Raw genomic sequence first — 26,706 nt, 5'->3', positions numbered from 1 at the left:
AGGCAATGCCTCCTTTACTCTTCTGAAATAAATCTCATAGAATATGACCTGATCACAGAGATAATTTTTAAAAACATCAATACCCAAACTGTAATAAAGTAGAGACTCCTGGAGAGGCATAGCCATTGATAAGTTACCATGGAGACAGAAAAGAGGCTTTAAAATTTTTTTTGATGAGTCACATTCCAAGAAAGAAAGTATTATTTGAGAATTTTGTGAAAGGGCATTTGGCAACCCATGTACTACTCTGAACTTACACATGTGCTTCAGGGTCAAGAGAGCAGAGCCATGGTGTCCCTTATTTGTCACTAGTGCTTTCAGACCATTTTTTACCCACCTTTTTGTAAAAGCTCAAACTTCCTTGAGGCTTATAATCTTTTTTTTCAATTTTTAAATTAAGGTATCGCTGATACACAATCTTATGAAGGTTTCACATGAGCAACATTGTGGTTACTACATTCACCCATATTATTGAGTCCCCCCCACACACCCAATTGCAGTCACCGTCCATCAGCGTAGTAAGATGCTATAGAGTCACTACTTGTCTTATCTGTGCTATACTGCCTTCCCCGTGACCCCCCCTACATTATGTGTGTTAATCATAATGCCTTTAAGCCCCTTCTCCCTCCCTCCCCAACCACTTCCCTTTGCTAACAGCTAGTCCCTTCTTGGAGTCTGTGGATCTGCTGCTATTTTGTTCCTTCAGTTTTGCATTGTTGTTTTACTCCACAAATGAGTGAAATCATATGGTATTTGTCTTTCTCTGCCTGGCTCATTTCACTGAGAATAATATCCTCTAGTTCCATCCATGTTGTTACAAATGGTAGGATTTGTTTTGCTCTTATGGCTGAATAATATTCCATTATTAGATGTGTATATGTACCACATCTTCTTTATCCATTCATCTACTGATGGACACTTAGGTTGCATCTGTATCTTGGTTATTGTAAACAGTGCTGGGATAAACAAAGGGGTGCATCTGTCTTTGGATCTAGGATCTTGTTTTCTTTGGGTAAATTCCTAGGAGTAGAATTCCTGGGTCAAATGGTATTTCTATTTTTAGTGTTTTGAGGAACCTCCATATTGCTTTCCACAAAAGTTGAACTAATTCACATTCCCAGCAACAGTGTAGGAGGGTTCTCCTTGCTCTGCATCCTTGCCAGCATTTGTTGTTCCTTGTCTTTTTGATGTTGACCATCCTAACTGGTGTGGAGATTTATATTCTTAGGGGATAGAAGGGATAGTGTAATCCTCTGGCTCCATCATTATTATCTCATGGAAGACAATTTGTACACTTGTAGTACATGCTGTGGTGGGCTGCCTGGATTCCTTCCTTTCTCTTCTTGTAACCAGAGCTGTTGGGAGTTCTGACGGTGACAGCTCTCTGTTGCATTCCTTTCTGGGTATTGTTTGTAGTAAAAAGAGAGATGCCTCTCCCAAGGTCGTATCCTCTTCCTGGGCAAGCTCACATCCAGTCTTGATGTGGTAGTATAAAGGCCCAGCTCCCTTGTCCTAGTGCAGTATGATTCTGAAGGGCCATCCCATCTCCAGAGTTCCTAGAGAATCAGTTGAGACCTTTGTTGCAACTTAGTGGACATTCAACTTCTGCCCAATTCTGATTCCTTCAGTCACCCAAAGGTGTTGATCCTGAGAAGATTCCATGACAAACCTCTTGCATGCAAATCTCAAGTCAGCCTCTTAGGGAATTCAGCCTGTGAGCCAAGAAAGCAGACTCTAAAATGGGATTTTTAGATCTGGATCAGTGTAGTCTGGCTGGCAATGAGGACACTCTTAACTGGTGGTAGGTGAAACAGTAATAACTCCTATTGAGATACTGATAGAAAGACACTGAATGGTTGAGAGTGATTCTTCACTAATTAAAGATTAAGTATAAAAGCTAGAGGGCATTATTACTATTTCTTAGGATTGCAATCCTTCCCAGTCAGGGCCCTCACTTTGTATAAGAGATTTGCTAAGGCTGCATATTTTGTCCACTTTTGGAGCTCTGCTACTCTTAGTCTTAAGCCTAGTTTCCAGAGCTGAACTAGTTTTCAGACCTAGAACTGTTCAATTTCAGACCATTTCATTGAATGAGAAGCTAGGTCCTCAGGAAGGTGGACTCTGTAACAATATAGTAAGGTATGTGTTAATGAATCCCTTAGTACTTCTCCAAAAGCACCTATCATTGGCTCTAGTAACTATCCGCTGGAAAAGTGGAATGACCATATATTTTAAAGGCTGTGGATACATTGTTCAAGGTGATGTTGATAACCAAATTGTCATAGTGGCTCCTGTTAGAGTGGGCATGTATAGGGTCATAAATGGAGTCCTGGTCCAGGTCTGGCTTATGGTGCCTAGTGTGACTCTCCAAGTTCCCAAATGTATAATTGGAATGAACATACTCAGAAGTAGGCCAAACTCCCATATTGGTTCCTTGGCCTATGTATAAGAATATAATGTAAGGTTACTGAATAGCTCCCCCCCTCCACCACTGCTGAGATAGTGAATGAAAAAGATTATCATATCCTGGGAAATTTGGCAGAGATTAGTGCCTGGGAGACTTAAAGAATTAAAGGATGGTGGTCCCCATCATATCTACACTGAAGTTTGGCTCTTACAACGATTATGCAGATCATGGCGGCTGACAGTGAACTGTGACAAATTCAACCAAGTACTAGCTCCAGTTGCAGTTGTTTTGCCAGATGTGGTGTCTGGTGCAGATTAACATGACCTCAGGTACATGGTGAGCAGGTGTTGACCTGATGAAAGAGTTGCTTTCAATCTAATGATGAGGATTTAAAACTATGTTCTCTGGGGCTGGAGAACAGTATACATTTTAAGTTCTACCTGTGATTTAACTCTCCCATAATAAAGTTTACCACAGTAATTCATCATATAGTCTTAAGTTATCTGGGCATTTGAACATAGCAAAACATTATATTAGTCTACCATATTGATGGCATTATGTTAATCAAATTGATCAGACTAGGTGACCAAGAAATGATAAGTACATTGCCATTGTAATGTGATGGAAAGACACATGTGCTCCAGAGGGTGGGAAATCAACCTAATGAAAATTAAAGGTCTGCTCCATTAGTGATATTTTTAGGGTAGGATTTCTCAATGGTGGCACTATGTACATTCTGGGCCAGAAAATTCTCTGTTGTGGGGAGCTTTCCTGTACAACACATGATACTAAGCAGTATCCCTGGCCTCTAGATGCCAGTAATCTCTTTAAGTTGCTTGAGGTGTTGTAGTCCAGTTCAGGAGAAAGATAACAGAAACAATTACAATACAAAGTGGTTAGAGAAGTCAGAGATGATTGTGGTATTTAGGAGCATGACAGAAATATCAAAGCATGCTATTATATCTTACTCGTAGGGTGAGATTTCCTGGGTGGGGTGACACTGGGTCAGTCATACAGGATGAGAAGGAGTTATGTCAGATGAGAATAGGGGAGATGGGGGATGCAAATAGGGAGGAGGGCCCTTTAGGAAAAGCAGAGTTGTAGCAACCAAAAAATGTCTCTAGACATTGCCAAGTATCTCTGGGAGATAAAGTCACCCCCAGTTGAGAACCAGTTTTAGGGACATAGTAGCCTAGAACATGCCTGGATATCCTCTCTGAAGGACAAACTATTATATCTTGTACCTCCCACCTCTAAGAAGGAAGCACTATGCCTAATAGGTCTCTCAGTTCTCAGTAGCATCAAAAACTGCTGGTTTTGCACTGTAGCTATTGTTATTATTATTGCCAACTTATGTAGGATGATTCTGGTACCTGCCTACAACAGAGCCCCTGTCATAGACACAAGGACCCTAGTCTGCCTAACAACTCTTACCCTCCTACACAAATCTAACTACTTTTCTGGTCCTCACATCCCACCTTCCTCTATCTCCTATCAGTTTCTTAATTCAGCTATTGACAACAGCCAGCCCAAGCTGAATCATTAGTGACAATGTTTCCTGCTCTTGTGTTGTACATCTATCACTGAGCATCCAGCAAACATGTCAGGTCTCTCTGTATGAGCTAACAGAGGAAGTACAGAGCAGAAATGTTTGGAAGATTCCTTCATTCAATATTCATTCATTTTTTTCAGCACTGTAGAACTGCCAAGTGCCCCATGTACCTGGCCATCTCATGCCATTGTTCCCCCCTTCCTCCACCGTAGACACACCAACGTGTTGCTATTCTTTGAACACTCAACCTCATTCCCACCTGGTATTTATGTAATACTCTTCCCCCAAATTCTTATTTCTTTACTTCATATAGGTATCTGCTCAAATGTCATCCTGTCAGAGATCTCACGTTTCTTGGCCATCCTGACCATACTCTGCTTTTTTTTCCCACAGCATTTGATAGTACCTGAAATTACACACACACAGATTTTTAATCTGCCTTAAAATAATGTCTGGTATATGACAGGTCCTCATTAAATATTTTTTGAATGAATGAATGGTGAAATTTACCTTTGGCATTTATAGCAATCAGGTTTCAACTGGAGAAATAGACCAGAGGAGATAAATATTAAGAGATTTATTGCAAAGAAATGGGCTTAACGATTTGTGGGCACTGGCTAAGCAAGCCCCAAATCTGTAAAGTAGGCCATCAGTAACGACAGGCTGGAACTCTTGGGGACAGGCTGAAGTTCCTGTCCACTGGTGGACTTCTTCATCAGGGAGACTTCAAGTCTGCTATTATGGCCTTGAATAGATTGAATCAAACTTTACTCAGATTATCTAGGACAATCTCCTTTATTTAAACCAAGTATTATGGACTTAAAGCACATCTACAAAAGACTTCATAGCAGCACTTGTATTAGTATTTGTTTGACTGTATACTCTGTATATATATTTGAGGCTCTATAGCTTAGCCATGTTGACACTTTAGGAGACCATCACAGCATTCTAGGCATCTAATGCTTCTGTGCTACAGTCCCCTTAGCTGTCTGGGACACCTACTCAGACTTGACTTACATGTCCTCTGAATCTAGCTACTTCACCATTATGAATTAGACAGCTTTCAGCTGACTTTTGATTAGAAAAATAAGTTAGTTAATGAATTCACACTAAGATGTTAATATACTGCTCTTCTGGTTAGGCCTGATACAGCTTAAAGGAAGAGAAATCCAACTAAGCTAGTTCAAGAAAAGCAGTATTATTTAAAAAATGGGCCTTTAGAAGCTGGAGCTGGAGGTAGTTCTGGATTCAAGGTAGCTGTGGAGACTTGAGCAGCAGAAGTTCATGATTCTTCACTCTTGTCTTATGTCATTGAAGTGACATATTACTCTGATTCTGTTTCAGTAGCAACTGTCAAGTTCCTTACATACCCAATTCAGATTCCAAGAGAATCTTGGCTTAGCCAGTAACTTCTGTTGTCTATGGGCAGGGTGTCCTGTATTCCAGGCCAGCTTCTAGGTAGCTGGCCAGGTGCCTAGCTCTTCCAGGAGTACATGACTGTGATGGCCGTGTGTGTGTGTGTGTGTGTGTGTGTGTGTGTGTGTGTGTGTGTGTGTGTGTGTGTGTGTGTGTGTGTGTGTGTGTGTGATGGCCGTGTGTGTGTGTGTGTGTGTGATGGCCGTGTGTGTGTGTGTGTGTGTGTGTGTGTGTGTGATTGCCGTGTGTGTGTGTGTATTTTTTAAACATGAGCCAAGAAGTTAAATATTTCATTCTTTTTGTCAACGTGAATCTCTCTAGTTTGCTCATTATTGATGGATAATAACACCCTTCTGAGTTCTTATTTCTCATTCTTTTACCTTTTTTTAACATGCTATTTTGTGTATATAAAAGATAATATATAATCTATGTGTAGTTTATAAACCATATAAGGAATTCCAATTATAAATTAGTCAAGGGGATGACAGAACAGCATAGGGAATATACTAAATAATATTGTTAATATCTTTGTATATTGACAGATGGTAGTAACTACTTATCGTGGTGAACATTTAATGTAGATTATTATGGACCCTCTACCAGTCCAAGAACTAGAATTTATCAATAATTTGCATAATAATTTACATGTTTTCTTATACCCCATCAATTATTTAACCTAAATTAAAACAAATCAAACATTTGAGACTTTTAACCCATCAAATTGATTTTTTCATCAATGCTAATAAAAATCTCACTTTTTTAAAACTAAAATTTCTTCTAAGTATTTGTTTTGTGAATCTGTCACACAGCGAGGTAAACTGTTTTCTCTGTGGTGGCTCCATGATCCATGTTTTTTTTGGCTGCTCCCTTTGCCAACAACTTCCCTCCTAAGTTCTCTTTTTTTCAGTTTCAAAGCCCAAGGGTAGTGTGACAAGTTTATGCTAGTATTAATTGCATAGGAAAAAAAAGGACCACGGTATTCTATCTTTTTAATAAAAATTCCTGATTTAGGAATGATGTTTAGGATTAAGAATGGCATTTCATCAATGTTAATACTGGCTTTAATACTGGCTTATCAGTGGTGTTCTAAAAATGCACAAAGTTAAAAGGCTTTGGAAGGGTGGCAAAGTTCCTGCTGTGTAATTAATAACTGCGACCTTGCACAATATGTATTACAGCCCCGCCCTCAAGTTTTCTTCTCATTTCTTAAACGGGATTGGCAACAACTTGCCCCACTTTACTGGGTGCTTTGTGAGGTTCAGTAGTGTTGGGAATATACGTTGTAAACTAAACTCCTACCCAAATGGTAAAAAATTGTTAAAAAAAAAAAAAAAGGAAGAAAAAAGACCATGACTTACAGCAGTAAGATTGAGGCCTGTTATGACTGTTTCCATAACTGAGCACTGCAAGCAGAGAACTGATGCTAAGGAAACCTTTTGTCTGGCACCAAGACGCCTTCCTATGAATTAAGACGAAAAGGGATTCAAGGTATGGGGTTTCTTCTAGCCCTAAAAAATCTAGTGTTTCTCACCGAGACTATTAACATCGGCTCTCGTGGAATATGCTTACGGCCAAGGGCAAAGTTACTTTAGCACACCTTGGCTCATCTAATCCTTTTCGGTATCACAGCGAAAACCACTTCCGGGGCCAGAGCCGGCCCTTCCCCCCCACACCCACAATGCACCTCTCTGTCCCATCTAGGTGGCTGCTCTGTCACGTGCCACCCAGTCGGCGCGCACTCCCGTTTGGCTCATGCGCAGAGAGCAGCCCTAGCTATTTTTCTCCGTGGCAGCGGCGACGAGCGGAAGTTCTTGGGAGCGCCAGTTCCGTCAGTGTGTTCGAGTGAACAAAATGGCGAAGATCGCCAAGACGCACGAAGGTAAGCTGTCTTCTCCCAGTTGCGTGTCTTCTCCGCGGCCCCGCCTGCTAAGACTCCATTTTCCTAGCTTTCCTTCTCGTATGGTTTCTTTTGTGGGGGCACGAGCCCGCGCTTCTGGGCCTCTGTCGTCTCTTCGGCGCGAGCGGCGCAGGCCACTTCCCCACGTAATGGCGTCCTACTCCAACACCCCCGACAGGCGCTTTGTTCGTGTTTGGGTGCTGCAGCTTCCGAGTTGCTTCTCTTCTCAGACCAGAGGCCTCGTTTAAACTGCTCCCTAAGGTGGATTCCAGAACAAGGGAGCTGAGAAGCTAGAGTGGGAGAAAGTCTCACTTGCTTCTCGGAACTGTCGTCGGCATAGTTCTTGCATAGAAGAGTAAGACAAGCCCTGAAATACGGTGGCCGTTTTTCGGGCAGCGTTTTATCGAATATAGTCAAACCGAGGCCCATTTCTCTTAACCTTGGCTAATTTGTGTGTCGGGCGTCTACGGTACTTTTCTTTCTTTGTTTGCGCGAAATGATTGGGGAATAAAATCCATTGTTTTCCTCTCTCGATCTTTAGCATAATATTTGTCTTTTTTGGGGACCAAATATTGGTAGAAGAGGGAAAGGCGCATTACTCACGATGGTCAAAGCTTTCGAGGTAGTTGGTCATTTTATTGAATACGGATTACACAAAATTAAAACAATGTTGGAAATAATACTGGAGTCCATTAGGGAATATCCAGAAATGATAGGGTCAATTTTCAGGAAAGATAAGGCGTGGGAAGTTGGACTACCCATTGCTTGATTTCTGATTTGGGATCTGAAATTTTCATCCAACGCGAGGCTACAGGAAGTTTTACTTAACACGTCGTTTCTCGGTGCCTGGCTTGGTGTTAGCTTGTGAGAGGTAACACAGACCAAGGCCATCAAAAATTTTTACAGTCTAATGGGGAAAATGTATATACATCTTCTTTCTGTCATGAGACAAACGAACGCTTAAGTAAAACTACAAGCAACATGTTCTGGGAACCTGGGTAGCCGAGTAATTTATGCTTAAGGCATTTTCATAGAGGAGGTGACGTGTCCCTGATATCAAAGATCAATCCGTTTAAATTTAGGGGAGGATATTTGAGCCTGAGAGAACATCTTGTAACAAGGCAGTGAGTCTTGAGAGGTGTGTTTGTGTAGTCGCCTGTGGCAGGAAACTGGGGGTGCAAGGAGGGAAAAAAGCAGATTAATTGGGAAACGTTCTTTGGGCCCAGAATGTGAATGGCCCAGAATTGAATAATTGTGTCACCCACAGGAAATGAAATCCGTCTTTGTGCGATTACTGAAACATACTAACGAATTGTCAATGACCAATATTACTCTTATTCTTGTGTTATTAACCCCATAGTGTTTTTAGGCACTTGTCCTTTTGTCTTTAGACTATCTCAGCATACCTTTTGCAAAACATTTAGAATATGTAAAGATGTTGCTATTGTTCATTTAGGAGTAGACTATTCATTTGGTATGTTTTGTGGCTTTAATTACTTATTTATTGGTATGTTCATTCTAAGATACTTTGGACAGGAAAATCAGAGTTCAAGTCAGGTTTTCTGCTTTTTGGAAGCCCAGTTAAAAGTTTAGTTAATAAACTATTGCAATTTATTGGCCAAATTGCAATTTTACTTGGGATTAAGCTGTCTGTCAATATGGATTAATTGATGCTGTAAAGTATTGGTCATTCGTTTTAACATCAGAGCACTGTCTTTGTACAAGACTCTGTTCATTACTGGAGTATAAGACAGAGTGAAAAGTGTGTTTGTGGAAATACCCATGTTTGTACAGAGTTTCTTGCTTCCTTCCTCATTTAATTTTCCTGGAGAACTAACTCTAGGCCTTCATGGTCCATTTCTGTTTTCCTTGTTGAGCTGTCTCTGATAACCTGGAGCAGAATTAGTTTTGTGGGGATTTGTTTTTGTTTTTTTGTGTTACTGTAGCACTCAATAAATCTTTATTATACGTAGACTATTCTGTTATGTAAGGTTTTCTCTTCCACCTGGAGATTGTTGTGTACAGGAACTGTACCTTGGTATTCCCAATAACTGGTGTATAATGGGTGCTGAATAGTTTATCAACATTTATTGAGAGATTGATTTATACTGGAAATATAGAAATAATTTCAAAAAATTATTTTCAAAATAATTACAAAAGATAATTTCAAAGATCACTTAAACTGATCTTTGAACGATTGAGTAGGTTTGAATACATCTGTTTGGCTGTCATAGGTAGAAAGTAAGACTTACTCAGTTTTTGGGAACCTGAGCTGACTGGAAGAAAGGTTAGTGTCAAAGTAGAAAAGGCTTTTAACGATGAGCTAGGTTTGACTGACTACAGATTGAGGTCCCCTACTTCTTCTTCCAGGTAACAAGCTACTTCTGTAATTTAGGAAAAGTCATTGGTTGCATTATGAAAGAATGACTAGTGCAAAGGATGCACTTTGAAAGGAGTAAGAGCAACCATTCTTAGGCCATTTGAAGTAGTTGAGAGGAGATAGCAGCTTTTGAAGGTGTAATACTTAGTTTTTGTTTTAGAGTTGTCCGTCATCATATTGCTTTTTTAAGATTGTATAATGTTTTTATCCAAATTAGTATTGCTGGTAAAGATACTTGTACTTCGTCACTTATTTTTGAATGGCTGCATCAGTAGTTTGTACTTGAGTCTTACGAATAATATTGTATTCAGATTGAAGTGGGTTATTGTTGCACCTTCCTATATAGTTCTTTTCACAGGGTATTACTTCCCATCATTGAGCAAAACTGATAATTTTTTCTTTTCTTACTGTCATGTTCCTTTCAGATATTTCTTTTAAGATGAGCCCTTAACATCCTCTTGAACCAACACGATTTTTACCCTAGTCAATTGTGGCTTATGCTTTCCAGTATCAAAATATTAAAAAGCTGGACTTAATCAAATATCTTCTTGATCTTTCTTCATGTTAAATTGTGTCAATTGTATGTAATTATTAATGTGCATAATCTCACCATCCAGCTGTTCTTCAGATATTGCAAACTTTGACAAGCAGGGGAATGTACTCTTTCTGTTTTAGCAAGGAAAAATGGATCATCCCCAAACTTCATGTATTGGTTTGTTTTGCCACTATCTCCTGAGTAGGTTTTTTCGGGGCATTACAAAGCTGAAAAAGATTTTTCTCTAATTCTTTGCTTGCAGAATTACTTGAGTAGTCATTTTATCATTCTGCATCTTCTGAGATTAGAATTATTTAGGAATTGATTTTTGGAATCTTTTAGGAATTGATATTAATGAATACTAATTAGGAATTAATCATTTAGGAATTGATACATGTAGGGTTCAGTAAAATAATTTACCACTATAGTTAATTGTCCTGTTGGGGTTATGTTTAGGGAACAGACTGAGAGTTGGAATAAAAATCCATTTTCTGTTTTTACGGATTTCTTTTAGTAGAAGTCTCATATTTGGAAAATCCTTGCTCACCACTTGCTTCTGGCCACTGGGTAATAGGTGCACTTACGGATGGACTAAACTAACAGGTGTTAGTGATTAATACCTGAAGGCTACTCCTGTGCAACACATAATAAAAAGTGGTGATTTGAGCATTGCAAGTTATCCAAATTGAAAATGAGGAATAAAGGTGCATCAGAGAGGAGGAAGTGCTACAAGCTAGGGTTAACAGTATCTGTGGCATAGAAAAAAGAAAAGGCACAGGAAGGGAAACAAGTAGAGGGAAGAATTGGTGGGGAGCAGTTCAGCAATTTTATCAGATTCGTGTCCAGTGGTGGTTTATCTCCGAGTTTGATATTTAGGTCTTAGTTTAAAATATAAGTGGTAGGTTAGATGTTGCCCATCTTTTAAAAGACCCCCAGTTCTACGGTGCTATATTGTGGTGTCAAACTCAATTCCAGATAAAACATTTGTTTGACATATTATGTGAGAAAATGTTTGTAACTTTAACTTCACATTTTCTGATTATAAGTTAAGATAGTGACTTTTAAGTAAGTGAAAATTGGAAATCATTTTTGAATAAATTAAGATTTCAAATAGGATACCTCACAAATTTATTCATTAATTCATACAGTTAATTGATGTCTGTCTTGTAGAGATGATTTGTTCTGACAATTGAAAGCATTCCTAGGATCAGAATTTCAGTTAAATAATGATTTCTCTGCAGATCATTGGAGCAAACTTAGTTTTTTACATTAACATCAGTTAGCAAGGTAAGAAAGCCAGGGGGGGAAATAACAAAGATTCAGAAGAGTGGAACTTATAAGGATAAATATTACATAATAGAGTTAATAAGAAATTCTGTTTATGTATAGCAGGGACTGCATTTCAGAGAAGAGAGAGCTTTTTATTTTTTATTGCATATGGTTGGAGGTTTTGCTTTCAAGGGGCTAGAACACAGACCCAAGAATGAGAAAAAAAGAAACTTAAAACCATGGTTAAATTTTTTTTAATTGAAAAACTGCAAACAGGGACAAAAATAGAATAATGAAATGAAACCCCATGTTGTACGTATCACCTAGCTTACAAATTATATAGGGCCGCTTTTGTTTAATCTGTGTACTGCTTTCTTCCACCCTTCTCATTATTTTGAAGCAAATCCCAGATGTATCATTTTATCTATACATTTTTCAACTTGTGTCTCTAAAATGTAAGGACTTATGAAAAATACCATTAGTGCACCTAAAGTTAATAAAAGATTCAGTTAGTGTTTAATTTTGCTGACTGCATTAATAAACATTTTTTTCCAGTTTGTTTGAATCAAGTTCTAAATATCCATACATTGTGATTCATTTTATATCTTTGTTCCTCCATCTCATTTTCTTTTACCTTCCCATTCGTTTGTTGCAGCACCTTTGTTCTGTAGAGTTTCCCACAGTTTGGAGGGAAAGGGAAAGAAGGCAATAGAAACACCCACAACTCCCTCCTAGGCTCTCCCACCACTACTGCTGCAGTCAAGATGTCAGGCCTACATGCAAAGGAAGCTCTAAGAAAATGACTGGCTTTAGGTTGGAACACAGTTGTGAAATCAGACTTCAGGTTTAACTTGGAGTAGCCATGACAAATAAATCTAACAAAGGATTTACCAATTCAAGTGCCTTTCCCACTATAATTTTGATAGCAGTGAATATACTCTCACAGTGTTCTATCTGAAATTGTTTTGATGAGCCTGGTGATACATCTACCTTAATATAGGAATACCAATTTAAGAAAAGCCTCATTCTTGATCATTTACTCTCAGGGCTCCTCTTTAGTGAGGCTTTTACAGACTCTTTGGGAAATAAAAGTCTCAAATTTAAGTAATACTTTGATTTCTTGGCCTAAGACTTTTTAAACCTCATCTAGTTCCATCCAAAATTCAACTCTGGGATTTGAAGGATTACCTGCAACTTCAATTTTAGGATTCTTAATCTGTCAAGGTAAGGACCCCTGCTTTCCTTTTAAGTGGTCAGCGTCAGTAACCAAGAGTGCTACCATATATTACCTCTCTCCCCCACTACAGATTTTACTGAAGGGAAGGGAGGTTTGGGTGGGTGAGCATTTCATCCAGAAAAGCAGGTAATTTAGAAATTCACATTAGATATTTCTACCTCCTGATATCCCTTTAACACAATAAGACTAAAATTTACTTATCTCATTTATCCCAGTTTTTCTTCATTTTAATTGTTCCTGTAATCTCTCTTCAATGCCTCTCTCAAAATCCTTCTTCCTCTACAGAGTAACTCAACTAAAACTTACATAAACCCACCAAAAGGGCTTTCTGAGTTTCTTACAAAATTAAATATATACTTAATAGACCCAACAATCTGATTCCTAGGTATTTACCCAAGTAATTTAAAAACCTTTATTCACATAAAAGGCTGTACACAGACGTTTATAGTAGGCTTATTTGTAATCTCTACAAGCTGCAAATGATCTGAATGCTGCTCAAATAGAGAATGGGATAAACATGATAGAATGGCGGAATACTACTTGTTAATAGGAAGGTACAAATGGTTGATAACATGAAGCCTGGAGTATTTATGGGTTTAGATGGATGAAAGAGTGCCATCTCTTGGCAGTTGTATGTGTAGTCACTAGGAGGTACTAGTGTCTTCTTGTCAGTTCATTCACTAGCAGACAATATCCATTCTTCTTTATCTTCACATTCGAATGTCTGGAACTACAGGAAGTATAAATTGGAAAGTGATTAGGCAGGAACAGAGGGTTTGTTAATGTTGATCATAATTAAAGTATGGAGAGATTAACATAACAAACATTTCCTCTTTTCCCTGCCTACTCAAATCTTTTATTTTGGACCTCTAGTTACTCTTTTTGTATATTCCCTCTCATTTCTTTTTCATAATTTCCAACAAATCTTACTCACTGATGATTTCTTGTCAGAAATTTTCTATTTCTCATTTTTAGTTTATATTTAAGAAAGTACAGGGAATACTTGCATACCAGTAGCTATAATTTCATGTTCGATAGCTTTGAAAATAAGGAGTTAGAAACAACTTGTTTTGTCTTTTCCAGAGATGTAAAATGTTTACAAAATTTCAAGTTGTAGAATTTTACAAACCTTTGCTGGCATGAATTGGGAGAGAGAAAAATTTGGAAAATTACTTCTAATGACTAGTGCAGATTGAAAATTACCTTTTCAGGGAACCCTCCTTCCTATACTGCTGGTGGGAATGTAAACTAGTTCAACCATTGTGGAAAGCAATAAGGAGGTTCCTCAAAAACTAAAAATAGAAATACCATTTGACTCAGGAATTCTACTCCTAGGAATTTACCCAAAGAAAACAAGTTCTCAGACTCAAAAAGACATATGCACCCTCAAGTTTTCTGCAGCACTATTTACAGTAGCCAAGATATGGAAGCAATGTAAGTGTCCATCAGTGGATGAATGGATAAAGAAGAGGTGGTAATTGACAGTGGAATACTATACAGCCATAAGAAAGAAACAAATCCTACCATTTGCAACAACATGGATGGAGCTAGAAGGTATTAATGCTCAGTGAAATAAGTCAGGCAGAGAGAGACAAATATCAAATGATTTCCCTCATTTGTGGAGTATAACAACGAAGCAAAACTGAAGGAAAAAACAGCAGACTCACAGACTCCAAGAAGGGACTAGTGGTTACCAAAGGGGAGGGGTGGGGGAATGTGGATAGGGAGGGAGGGAGGGAGAAGGGGATTGAGGGGTATTATAATTAGTACACGTGGTGTTGCGGGGATCATGGGGAAGACGTGTAACAGAGAAAACAAGTTCTGACTCTGGCATCTTACTACACTGATGGACAGTGACTGCAGTGGAATATGGGGGGGGGACTTGATAAAATTGGTGAATGTAGTAACCACATTGGTTTTCGTATGAAACCTTTGTAAGAGTGTATATCAATGATACCTTAATAAAAAAAAGAAAATCACCTTTTCATTATGAAATAGTGTAACAGAGAAAAATGTAGGAAAAAATATAATGAATACAGTGTAGCCCACTGCCAAGCTTTATCAGTGCTTAATACTTTGCCATATTCCACAGTTTATTTATTTTAAAAATGAAATATCACAGTGCTACTGAGTTGGAGATTGCAACTTAATATAATAGATATATTCTAAATATTTGAGTGTATGTTTAGAAAAACTGGTATTTTGACAGTTAAATACTTGAATTTTCTAGTTTTTATTTCACTTGCTGAGTGAAACTGCAGTTTTTTGTAATCTGTTAATTTTGTAAATAACATGATGTTTGTGTGAATGTGCTGCAGTTTACAATGGGTAAACGAGATCCACTAGCTTTTTGGACTTTTCATCCGTAGTTTCAATCAGATTCAGAAACAGTATCTGTTTTGCATATAATCATTGAACTACACAACCTGTAGAATTTTAGTAATGAATTCCCCTCAGAATTAAGTAGAAAGCTGCCTGGCCCCAGAAGACCTTGAGCTAGGTAGTTTTGTGCTGAATTTTGATTTAATAGGAATCTAGTCTTGATATACATAGACTTTATGCAAACACTAATTCAGTATTTTGTGTGACTTTGTAATTAGAAAACTGTTGCTAATCAGTAAGCACATAAAATTAGTAGGTAAAATTCAGTGGATGAAAGTAGTTCCTGAGTTAAGTGTATTATTCAAATAAAGGACTAGCTGAAAACTTAGAATGGAGAAAGTCTTCAGAAGGGAAATAAGAAAGGTGTTTGCGATGCATTGGTCCCAGGTGGAAAGGTGTGAGGGGGTGGGGAGGCAATCTGCACAGTGGTAAGTAAGTATGGTATGATGCAGTTTTTGTGAAACAGTACCCCTTTCTCATTTTTCAGTTGTATTTGAGCTAGGAAGAAAGTGTCAAATGATGTTCTAATGGTAACTGTGGGCTAGGATTGGAAATGGGGTGAAAGTCCATGAGTTTCTGGGGGAGTGTTAATGCGAAAACCTGGGCTGTTAAGTTGGAGATGGCAACTTGATGCGTCTTAGGTTTAAGAGTCTGTCCTTGCAACAGGTGTCCCATGTGATTTCGCTGTGGGTGGTCAGTACAGGACACTGATGGTATAGAGGAGAGATGACAGACTGGCTTGCCTGATTCACCCATTTGTGTTAACTGCCTAGATCCTGTGGCGAGTGGCATTTGTGGTCCTTTGAAAGAACCAACTGATATGTGCATCTAGGGGTTAAAAATAGCATCAAAACATTTCAGAAATGATAATGTTCAGAAAAGAAGAGAAGAGTAAATTTCTACTGACTCTTTAGCCAACCTTAGCTAAACACGGGTTTCTCCGTATTCTGGGAGAAAAGTGTATGAGGCTGGGAAGGGGAGCAAATAAGGATTTAAAGCTTTAAAAATGCATATATGATATTTCAAACAGAAACAAAGTAGTAAAATGAACCACCAGTCTCAAAAGAGAGTATTTCTGTTTGTCTTTAATCATGGCAGAGGTCTCTGGCTGCTTGAGCTGCGGTAACAATTTTGAGGGAAGAGGTGCAGTAATAACTGTGGAGATGGTGGTGATGTGACTGTTAAGAATTTTGAGATCTGGTTACAAACTGGCTGCTAAGTTCAGTAGCAAACCTATTACTTTGAGTTTCTTAGACCTTCCACTCTTCTGGGGAAATATGGCCCTGCCATGCCTTGCACCTGGTAATGTTACTGCATTTTCTGCTTAAAACCACACCCATCATGAGGAACTGCAGAGGCTTTTCTTCCTTAGCCTGGGGGTAGAGGTTGGGCATTTGTATTTTCCCTGAGGTCTTTTCCTTTTGGTCCTAGCCAACTAGTAAAATTTTTGAAGTGCCTAGGGTTAAAGGGTTTAATTCAGCTGAAGGTAATGAGCTAGCAAGAACTGAAACATGTTAGGTCACAGAATTCACTGGGTGGAAACTGTTTTATTTACTATTTAAATTACTAAAATAGAAACATTAGCCTGTAATTTAGAGTTTTCTGATGTCAGAAAAGACTAAAAGTACATGAAGGAGACTAAAGGAATGTGACAACTAAATAAATGGAGTGCCTGGTTCTTTGATTGGATCATGAGTCAAAGACGAGAACAGCTAAAAGGGATGTTACAGGGATGATTGGGGAGATTTGATGCTGGATGATGTATTAGATGATATAAGTCAAGGTTTAATTTCTTAAGCATGTTAATACTGTTATGGTTATATTGGAGAATGTCCTACATCTGAAAGTACATGTTGAAATATTAGGGGCTTTAAATGGCTTAGAGAAGTTACATGTACACACATATATTTGCTTTTTTATATACATAACCAATTGATGAATATAGGTAAAGCGTATGAGTGTTCATTGTAGTGTTACATTTTTTTAGTCTTGAAAAAATTCATAATTCAAAATTGAGATGTTTGGGGAAACAGTTGAGAAGAGTTGCTACTTCATCCACCAATGTACCTCTTCTAAATGTTAGACCTTTGTATGGATAGAACATAGTGCTTGGGGAGGTGAGATATGGCAAGATTTAATTCATTAATTGAATTCTTAAGTGTTGCATGTTATTTCATTTAATCCTTAAAAAATATATATGTCGTAGGAAACTGAAACACATAGGACATAAATAGGTTAGATTAAATAACATTAATTAGCAGAGAAACCCTTTATTTGAAGACAGACATTTTGATTCTAGATCTCCAGCTCTTAATCATAATGTGATGATGGTTGCAGCCAAATTTTGTAGGGCTCTGAATTCCATGCTAAAAAATTTAGACTTTATTGTTTTACTCTTCAGAATTGAGTCCTACATGTTTAGGACATTACCTGAGAGCTTGTTAGGTATGCAGAAACTTGGGTCTGATCCAGGCCTACTGCATTTTAACAAAATCCATACACAGTTTGTTGGACTTCCAAGTTTGAGAGCCACTCTCCATAGTACTATTGATTTTGCAGTTCAGGTAATGTTGAGTTTAATCTTGAGTGTTGCTCTTGGCTCCTAACCACCATTGACATAATTTTTTTCATTGGGGAAAGTTAGAGTTCAACAGTAATTTAATAAGCTTTGGTAACCCATCCTTAAGATAAAAGTAATTTGTAGTTGATGAAATAGTATCTCTTCTGTGCATGAGTATTGTCTGTCGAGGTAGGGGAAATGTATTAAAAACTGTACTTGGTGTAGTTCTGCTAACCCCCTACATGATATAATTATTTTAAAGTTTCTATATTCAAGAGAGTCTTTTGATAATAGGTATACCTCATAAGGAAATGCAGTATTGTATTGGGTGCTCTTTAGAAAATGAAATTAAGGAAGCCTGTGTTAACTTTGTTACAGATATTGAAGCACAGATACGAGAAATTCAAGGAAAGAAGGCAGCTCTTGATGAAGCTCAAGGTGTGGGCCTTGATTCTACAGGTTATTATGACCAGGAAATTTATGGTGGGAGTGACAGCAGATTTGCTGGATACGTGACATCAATTGCTGCAACTGAACTTGAAGATGTAAGTTACTTAATATACAAGACTCAAACTTTTCTTTTGATGGAGAGCCAGAAATAATAAGGAATTTATCTGTTTTAGTTGTTGGGTTTAATCTGGGGAGACATTATGGAGATTGCAAGATCTTTCCTTTAGAGGATTAAAACTGTTGAAGGTGTCCTTCCTCTGTAAGGTTCAGAAACGTTTGAAAGCGCTCAGTTCTGAATCTTTATATTAAAACTAGTTTCTCCAGCAAAGCACCTGCATATCATTAACCATTGTAAAGTAAATCTCTATTGTACCTACTGGGCTCTATCTTGAGAGCCCAGGAGAGAAGTGACTTCATTGTAAAAAAACATCTGTCCTTGTGAATTTTGATTTCTGGCTTCAGCTTAATGCTGTTTTTCCCTTGGCATCTTAATATGAAGAATGTTACTTAATATAAACATGTTACTTCTTACTGATACTAAGGGGCTTTCCATGCCTGTTTCAGTTACTCTGGAAATGACCACTTTTCATTTTTAAATACATCTCAAAATGTTTTAATATCTATCACATAACTTGTATTTTGTCAGACCATCCCAATGTCCAAATTTGGTGAAGTAACTATCCATTTTTTGTGTAATAGAGTAACAAAAATTTTTTGTGTAAATATTATCACTTACTTTTGTAACAGTCAAGTCACATTTTATTTTATAGTTGGCACTTTTTTTCTTTTCAGAAGAATTTAAAAGTCTCAAAATTTCTAGAAGCTGATCAGACTTCTATTTGCATTATTATACCTTAAGAGGTAGTGATATGTTCCAGAAATGGAGGGGGAAAGTGTTGTATCCTTTTTCAGTAAAATAAATGAGGTGTTTAAGATCTTGAGATAATCATTATTGTACTTTTTATACTGATAAAGTAACAACATAATACAGTTCTGTTTAAACATACTATTAGGGGAACAAATACATTTAAGGTTAATTGAATTTTACTTGTTTCTGTGTTAGATTACATTTAAAAAATGTGGTTTAAAAAACAAGAAAATGGAGAGTTCTAAAAAAGCTGTTTAGTTTCATTAGCTTCTGTGAGAAAATGAAATGGCAGATTTTTCTAGGCCATACGTATTTTAATTGACTTCCCCAGAAGCAATCCTTTCCTTGTTTAATATTTTTCAAAGAGTAAAGAGAACCACATTAATTTCTTTAATAGCTTTTTGAGTTGAAAGGAAAACCTAAGCATTTGTAAGTTTCATGGCCAGTAGCTTGGACATCATACTGTTACTAATCACACTAGACTTTTTATTTTCATATTCAGTGTTTACATATTCTTCTGACTTTTAAGTTTGGACATTTTGTTTATGGCTTTTTGGGGGTATTTCATTGCAGGATGACGATGACTACTCATCATCTACAAGTTTGCTTGGTCAGAAGAAGCCAGGATATCATGCCCCTGTGGCATTGCTTAATGATATACCACAGTCAACAGAACAGGTAATTTTTTTTTTAAATTAAAATCAGAGTTTATTCAGCTAAAGAAAACAATGTCTCAATTCCCATGGAAGCTCACATGTTTTAGGAATCAAGGTATTAGAATGTTTTGAGGTGAGTGGATTTGGGAAAATTAAAAATGATACTTTGTTTATTTTATAATGGTAATCATTTCATGAAGAACTGAATGGTAGAAATGTGTATATGTATATTGTCTCATTTCTGTATGCCTATTTTTCATACTAATACTTATCCATAAAGTTACAGAATATTTCTTCTATTAGTAGGCATTTATTAAACATTTTTGCATGTCTTAAAGTTTTTGCTTGTGATACGCTGTTTGGTTATTTCATAAGCGGGTAGTAAATTAGATACCTCTCTTCAGTATGATCCATTTGCTGAGCACCGACCTCCGAAGATTGCAGACCGGGAAGATGAATACAAAAAGCACAGGCGGACCATGATAATTTCCCCAGAGCGTCTTGATCCTTTTGCAGACGGTAATTCTTTCCCACTTTTCTATAAGTATTAAGAAATTTATTTGTATTAAGTTGTCTTTAGCCCTTTGATTTTTTTTGGCATGCTTATGAATTTGCTTTTCTTTTTTAAAATCCCCCTTATTATAGATTTGTATAGATTTGGTTGAAGTCACAGATGCCATATTCTTCATCTTTATAATGCAAGTTTTCTTTCCAGGTAGAAGGACAAGAAAATAATGAGCCAATGCCATAGAAACGCAAAGGGTTAAAGGTTTTTCTTTTACTTTTGTTTTGGGTATGCTTTCTATACTTTGAACAAATGTGTTTTTCTGCTCAAAATACTTTCAAATTATTGAAAAATCTCATTCCAAATCCTAGATTTTTAGGATTGTTACTTTGAGAAACTGTTTCTCACATTAGAGCTCCCCCCATATTGCTCTAAATATAGTTTAGTAAATGCAACTACTTTGCTCTAAGCATACTTTAAGTAAAAACAAAAGTATGTATACAAAGACTTTGATATTTTTAATAGTTGGAGTCTGTTTTGCTAATTCTAGTGTGCAAGTCAGCACAAGGGGCACAGTAAGCCTGATGGAAGCTTTCCTCAGGTGGGTGAGTTTCAAAATCAAAATTAGGTGCCTGTTTCTTAAAATTAGATTCTGCTGCAGGTTTACAAATTAGACTTTCAGCCTGCATGAATTAGTAGGGATATTCTTTTTTTACTTGCATAATTGTAATTGATTTAAACATGTATGTCAGAATTCACAGGCCCATACTAACTGTCCTTAATTTCTTTCCTACAGCAGTACTGCTATATGCCAGTCCTGTCTGCATTCTTAAGGGTGCAGTTCAACACATCCTCTCTAGATTATGGTGAAAAAGTATTCCAAAGGAAGTCTTAACAGAGCTAGTGTCAGAAAGAATGACACTACCAATTGGGCATGATCGTCAGCATAGGAAATGTCTTAGAATTTTATTATTTTTTCCTAAATTGTGATGCTATACTACTTGTATAGCTAATTACCACATTTCTAAAACATAGTGTGCCTCTGTGAGTCTTGTTATATACTGTTTGGGCTTCTTTAAGATATTTTGAAGTTTGAAAAGCAAATACTGAAACTTTAAACAAGAGACTAACACATCTCTTTGTATACCACTTTTCTTCTGTGTGCATCATAATAACTGGTAGAAGTAATATATTTCAAGTAATATGTTTCCAGTTGTATTTTATACTTGCTAAGAAAATAAAGATGTTTCTGGGTCAACAAAATTTAAAAAGCATGAAGCCCTTTTTAGTAACAACATCAGAATAAGATTCTGGGTATATTTTTAAAAAATCAGATTTTCTAAACTATAACTGTTTTAGAACATTGTATGAAGAACTTACTAGACATAGTTATTTATAGTAAGGATTTTAACAGCTTGCAACAGGTAATGTTTTGCATATAGATATCTTTCCAAAGTGTTACTAATGGTAAAGAGATAATTTTCTAGGCTTCTATTCTGCTGCTTGAAGTCAGAACTGCTGATGGAGACAAAGGCACGAAAGTGTACGTATTCCGGATTAGCAACCCAGGAACCCATCACTTCTGAAGACTAAACTGTGCTGTCATTTTGTTTTTATATGCATTAAAGTATTTGTTTTAAACTGCTGTAGATATGTTTGTGTTCAAACAGGTTAAATTGATCAGCAAACTCAATAAAAAGTAAGATGTATAATTATTAAAGTTTTCCATCAAAAAATAAATTAAATGATTATGGAATAACATAATATTAGAGCAGGGCAGATAAATCAGTTAAACCTAATTGTCTTTTATTTATTGTACTCTTGTCCTGTTGCTGTTCTTTTCTGCAGGAGGGAAGACCCCTGATCCTAAAATGAATGCTAGGACTTACATGGATGTAATGCGAGAACAGCATTTGACTAAAGAAGAAGTATGTAACCCTCCTTTTAATTTTGATGGTGTTAAAGAATGTAAAGAAAGTTGAGATTGAGAGATTTTTGTATTTCCTTTTTATTTGCTGCACAAATAATGTTTTAATAGTATTAATAAAAATAAAGGTGAGAAAGAACCTTATGCAAAATTCTGCTACCTTCCAAATTAAACTTTCCCTATTTCTGTATGGGTTTCTAGTCCCTGACCCTTTGGCCATATTTATACATATGTCTCTTATAGTGGGTATATCGGAGGGGGGATAGATGCTGTGTGTCTGAAGCCAGTAGGTAAGGGAAAGTTGAATAGATAAATCACTCTTTGAAAAGGTTGTAAATTTTCCCCTAAGATTCAGCTTGAGTATGGGCAAAAGTTACTGAAGAATTCCTGCTGGTCTACATATTTGGTTCTGTTTTGTTTGAATAGTCTCTATAATTTATTATGAATTTATAATAGATTTGTTTGATGGATTAAATGGGGTATGTAACCCCACTTTAAAATCATAGGGTAAATTGTGGATTTAATGTCTATATCGTATATAATTTTATAGTTACAATCATAGCATAATTAAAAAATTTTCACTTTCTTCCACTTTTCTATCTTGTTACATAGTCTTAATTGCTATTTATGCAAGGTGTAAATAAAAATTTTGTTTCCATGTAAGCATTTTGGCTCTCCAAGGTTGACTGAAGACTTGACCTCACTAACTATATATAAAGTAGGGTGCTCTGTATTGTAAATTCTGTGCTTGTTTGCTTATCTCTTATGCAAAAAGACCTTGTATAAAACTGAAAGTACAGTAAAGAGAGGGAAACTAAGGAGTGGGACTCCCAGTAACATTGGAAGGAGAATGAGGGAAGAATAAAGTGGCATTAAATAGACATGACTGTACAAATTATATAAAAATGTACTGAAAATGTTTTAAACATACCCATTGCATATTCACGAATTTTTAGAGAGAAATTAGGCAACAGCTAGCAGAAAAAGCTAAAGCTGGAGAACTAAAAGTCGTCAATGGAGCAGCAGCATCCCAGCCTCCCTCAAAACGAAAACGGCGTTGGGATCAAACAGCTGATCAGACACCTGGTGCAACTCCCAAAAAGCTATCAAGTTGGGATCAAGCAGAGGTAATTTCTTTTATTTTTTATTATTGCTATTTTAATTTTCTTCTCTCATATGGAGTGTGTTAGTCTGTTTTCATTGACATAACAAGATACCACAGACTGGGTGGCTTAACAGACATTTATTTTCTCAAAGTTCTGGAGGCTTGAAGTCTAAGATAAGATGCCAGCAGTGTTGGTGTCTGGTGAGAACTCTGTTTCTGCTTTGTAGATGGCCCCCTGCTTGCTGTGTCCTCAGCATGACCTTTTTTCTCTGTGTGAGCATGGAGAGAGAGCGTACGCTCTTTGGTGTCTCGTCTTATAAGCACACCAGTCCTATCATATTAGGGTCCTAATGACCTCATTTAACCTAATAACCTCCAAATATAGTTACATTGGATGTTAGGACTTTAACATAAGGCTTGGGGAGACACAATTCAGTCCATACATGGAGTAAAAGGATGTTCCTTTGGAATATTAGAGATCTGTAAGTATGTCACATTGTAGAGGTTGAATACAATCTTCATTGTTTTCTGGATAGATTATTTAAACTTATGACTACACTGTCAGTGGGTTTCCTTGGTCAACTAACTTTTTTAGAGAACTTTGGGCATTTTTGTTTTTTGGAATTTTTATTATAAAAATATATAACATAAATTTAGCCATTTTAACAATTTTTAAGTGTACAGTTCAGCAGCATTAATTACACTCCTAGTGCAATACAACCACCACCACCATTTATTTACAAAACCTTTTCATCACCTCAGGTAAACTCTGTAATCATTGAGTAATAACTGCCCCTCCTCCCACTGCAGAGAACTTCTTTGTATATCAGACCTGTAATACCTCCCTAGATGCTTCCTTTTTAGTTCATGACTTTGCTTCCTATTTTCTCCCCAAATAGAAACGGCAAAAAACAATGAAAACTTAGATATGTTCTAACTATGAAATCTACCAGTATGCCTGATAGAATCTTGAATCTATATCTTTTCTCATCTGCTGTGCTTTTTCTCATTACAATTATGAACTGTTAGTCTGGTTGACTCTCCAAAGCTTAACTTTGTCTTTTATGTGCCGCTTCCCATCCCCTTATTAGCCAAGGACTCTCGTATGATATGTTTTTTCTTCCATATTCTAGGTTATCATCAGCAAACACATTTTACCCATTTCATCATTAAAAACAAAACAAAACAAAAACCTGCAGGAAACCATCCTTTGGTGCCTACATCCCCTTCCAGCTACCATCCCATTTCTGTCTCTTTTTGCTACAAGATGCTTTGAGTTGTGTACACTTGCGCTCTCTGCTTATCTAATATCTCTTGCCTGCACCTTTCCACTAAGACTGCCTCATTGCTAAATCCAAAGGTCAAGTCTCAATCCTTGTATTACTCAGTATACTATCAGTAGTAGTTGACATTGTTTGATACCCTTTTCTTTCTTAGCCTCTGAACTTCATTCTTTCTTGATTATCCTAATACTCTCTTCACTGGTTGCTGCTCCTCAGTCTTGTTTGTTGGATCTTCCTCAGTTTCCTTAAATTTAGGGTGTTCTGATCCTCAGTCTTTTGACCTCTTTTCCATCTAAACTCACTCCTTAGGATCTCATTCCTGTCTTTACATACCAACTCTGTAAGACAATTTTCAGTCTATCAATCTGTCCCCTACTTCTCTGTTCCTTGGACCTGGAATGTTTACTTGGATGTTCAATAGGCATTTCAAAATCAGTATTTCTGAAATGAAAGTGATTTTCTCTACTCATTACTCCGTTCAGTCTGCTTCCATGTCTGTTGACCAAACCTTAGGAGTTATTTCAGGGTCATCTTATACTCCTTTCTTATCTCTTACCCCATGTCCTGTCCATAAATAAATTTTATTGATCCCACTTTTAAATATACTCAGGATATAGCCACTTTCTTTCAGTCTGTCTCCACTACCCTAGTCTAATGAATCTTAAATCTGTTATGGTATTAATGCAAATTTACAAACATAAAGCTAAATAGAACTACTGCATAGCACATCCAGCTTAAAACCAAATACATAGAAATATAAAAGCAATACAATATTTATGAGTCATTTAAATACATATTTTGTTTTGCTTAAGTAAATCATCTGTTGCTTTGATATGATATTGTTTGATGGTCTATGTACATCACCTACTACTACCTGTCTCTCAACTACCATGGAACCTTTGATTACCCAGATCCACTTCTCATCTTTTTTCACTAATCTTGCCAGCATCAGTTAGAGTAATATCATTTCAAGTGTGATTGTAAGTGTAAACTCAAGGACTGAAATCATGAGGCATTGTCTAGTTATAAGATAATTACAAGGTGATGAAGACATCCTTACATTAATTAAACACACAAAAGTAGTAATTCTTAGTAAGAACTCATGGGTATATATCCAAGCCCCAGTTTGAAAAGTACTGATAGAATTAGAGCTGAAATTCCTTGACTGCAGATCTAGATGAAGAAACCTCTGAGTTCCCCAAAGCTGTGGAGCTATTAGTAGCAGATCCAAGATAGATTGTTGTTTAAGCTAGGTTTTTTTTTTCACTGCTCCAAATTAAAACTTTATTTTGGTCATAAAAATGTTTGTTGGAAAGTAGGTATCTTTTAAGCAGGATAATCTACTCTAATTCTTAATTACAGAGCATAGAACAAAGATTTATCTGTTTAAAATTTTTTTAACACAGAATTTCTATTTATTTTTATATGGGTGTATAGGTGTGTGAAATAAAATGTTTTTGCTCTGTTAAGACCCCTGGACACACCCCTTCCTTAAGATGGGATGAGACACCAGGTCGTGCAAAGGGAAGTGAGACTCCTGGAGCAACCCCAGGATCAAAAATATGGGATCCTACACCTAGCCACACACCAGCGGGAGCTGCTACTCCTGGACGAGGTGATACACCAGGCCACGCAACACCAGGCCATGGCGGTGCAACTTCCAGTGCTCGTAAAAACAGATGGGATGAGACCCCCAAAACAGAAAGAGGTACTTCTAATGGAATCTGGTGTGCATGTGTGAAATGTTGACTCTATGATGGTATGTTCATAGGTCAGAATTTTTTCTCTGTAATCCTGAGTAGATGGGTAAATAATCAGCTACTCTGAGGAGAGATAAAGGTCTGAGCAAGACCATATGCCTAATTTTTTTCCCCTTTTTGAAGAAGTTTAAGATTTATTTTAGGAAGAATATAAGGAGGAAGTAAAATTTGTAGATCGTATCTTCTTGTTTTTTATTCTGCTAAAATATATATAATATAAAATTTACCATTTAAACCATTTTAAGTGTACAGTTCAGTGACATGAAGTACATTCACAATGTTGTGCAACCATTGCTACTGTTGGTTTCTAGAACTTTCTCGTCTTCCCAAGCAGAAACTCTATACCTGTTAAACAGTGACTCCATATTCCCTCCTCCTCCTCCCAGCCCTGGTAATCTCTACTCTACTTTCTGTCTGTATGAATTTGCCTAAATGTTTTCTATTTTGTGTAAATACCTGAAGGTATATTTCATTAACTGTGAGATTGGCTGTGGCAAGTTAAGATTTAATAGTACAT

The 26,706-nt window shown here is 36.9% G+C and overlaps 1 protein-coding gene across 6 annotated transcripts in view; it reads left to right on the top strand.

Moving 5' to 3' along the window:
* SF3B1 (splicing factor 3b subunit 1) overlaps window positions 1-26,706 on the top strand; it is a 117,588-nt gene that overhangs the window by 77,911 nt on the left and 12,971 nt on the right. For 2 of the 6 annotated variants that reach the window (XM_017662863.3, XM_073218506.1), the window contains exons 2-8: window positions 7,077-7,254; window positions 18,014-18,180; window positions 19,527-19,631; window positions 20,014-20,128; window positions 21,963-22,042; window positions 22,998-23,168; window positions 25,900-26,137. In XM_017662863.3, the coding sequence (XP_017518352.1) occupies window positions 7,227-7,254; window positions 18,014-18,180; window positions 19,527-19,631; window positions 20,014-20,128; window positions 21,963-22,042; window positions 22,998-23,168; window positions 25,900-26,137 (904 nt within the window). In that variant the 5' untranslated portion in view covers window positions 7,077-7,226. Of the gene's footprint in view, window positions 1-7,076; window positions 7,255-18,013; window positions 18,181-19,526; window positions 19,632-20,013; window positions 21,658-21,962; window positions 22,043-22,997; window positions 23,169-25,899; window positions 26,138-26,706 lie in introns of those variants that run through there. The other 4 variants (XR_012123631.1, XM_073218505.1, XR_012123632.1 and 1 more) reach the window with 3 other exon arrangements.

The sequence above is a fragment of the Manis javanica genome, chromosome 12 (genome assembly GCF_040802235.1).
Source record: "Manis javanica isolate MJ-LG chromosome 12, MJ_LKY, whole genome shotgun sequence".
Classification (NCBI taxonomy): Eukaryota; Metazoa; Chordata; class Mammalia; order Pholidota; family Manidae; genus Manis; species Manis javanica.
The sequence above is the reverse complement of the archived record's forward strand: the minus strand, read 5'-3'. Positions and strand labels throughout refer to the sequence as shown.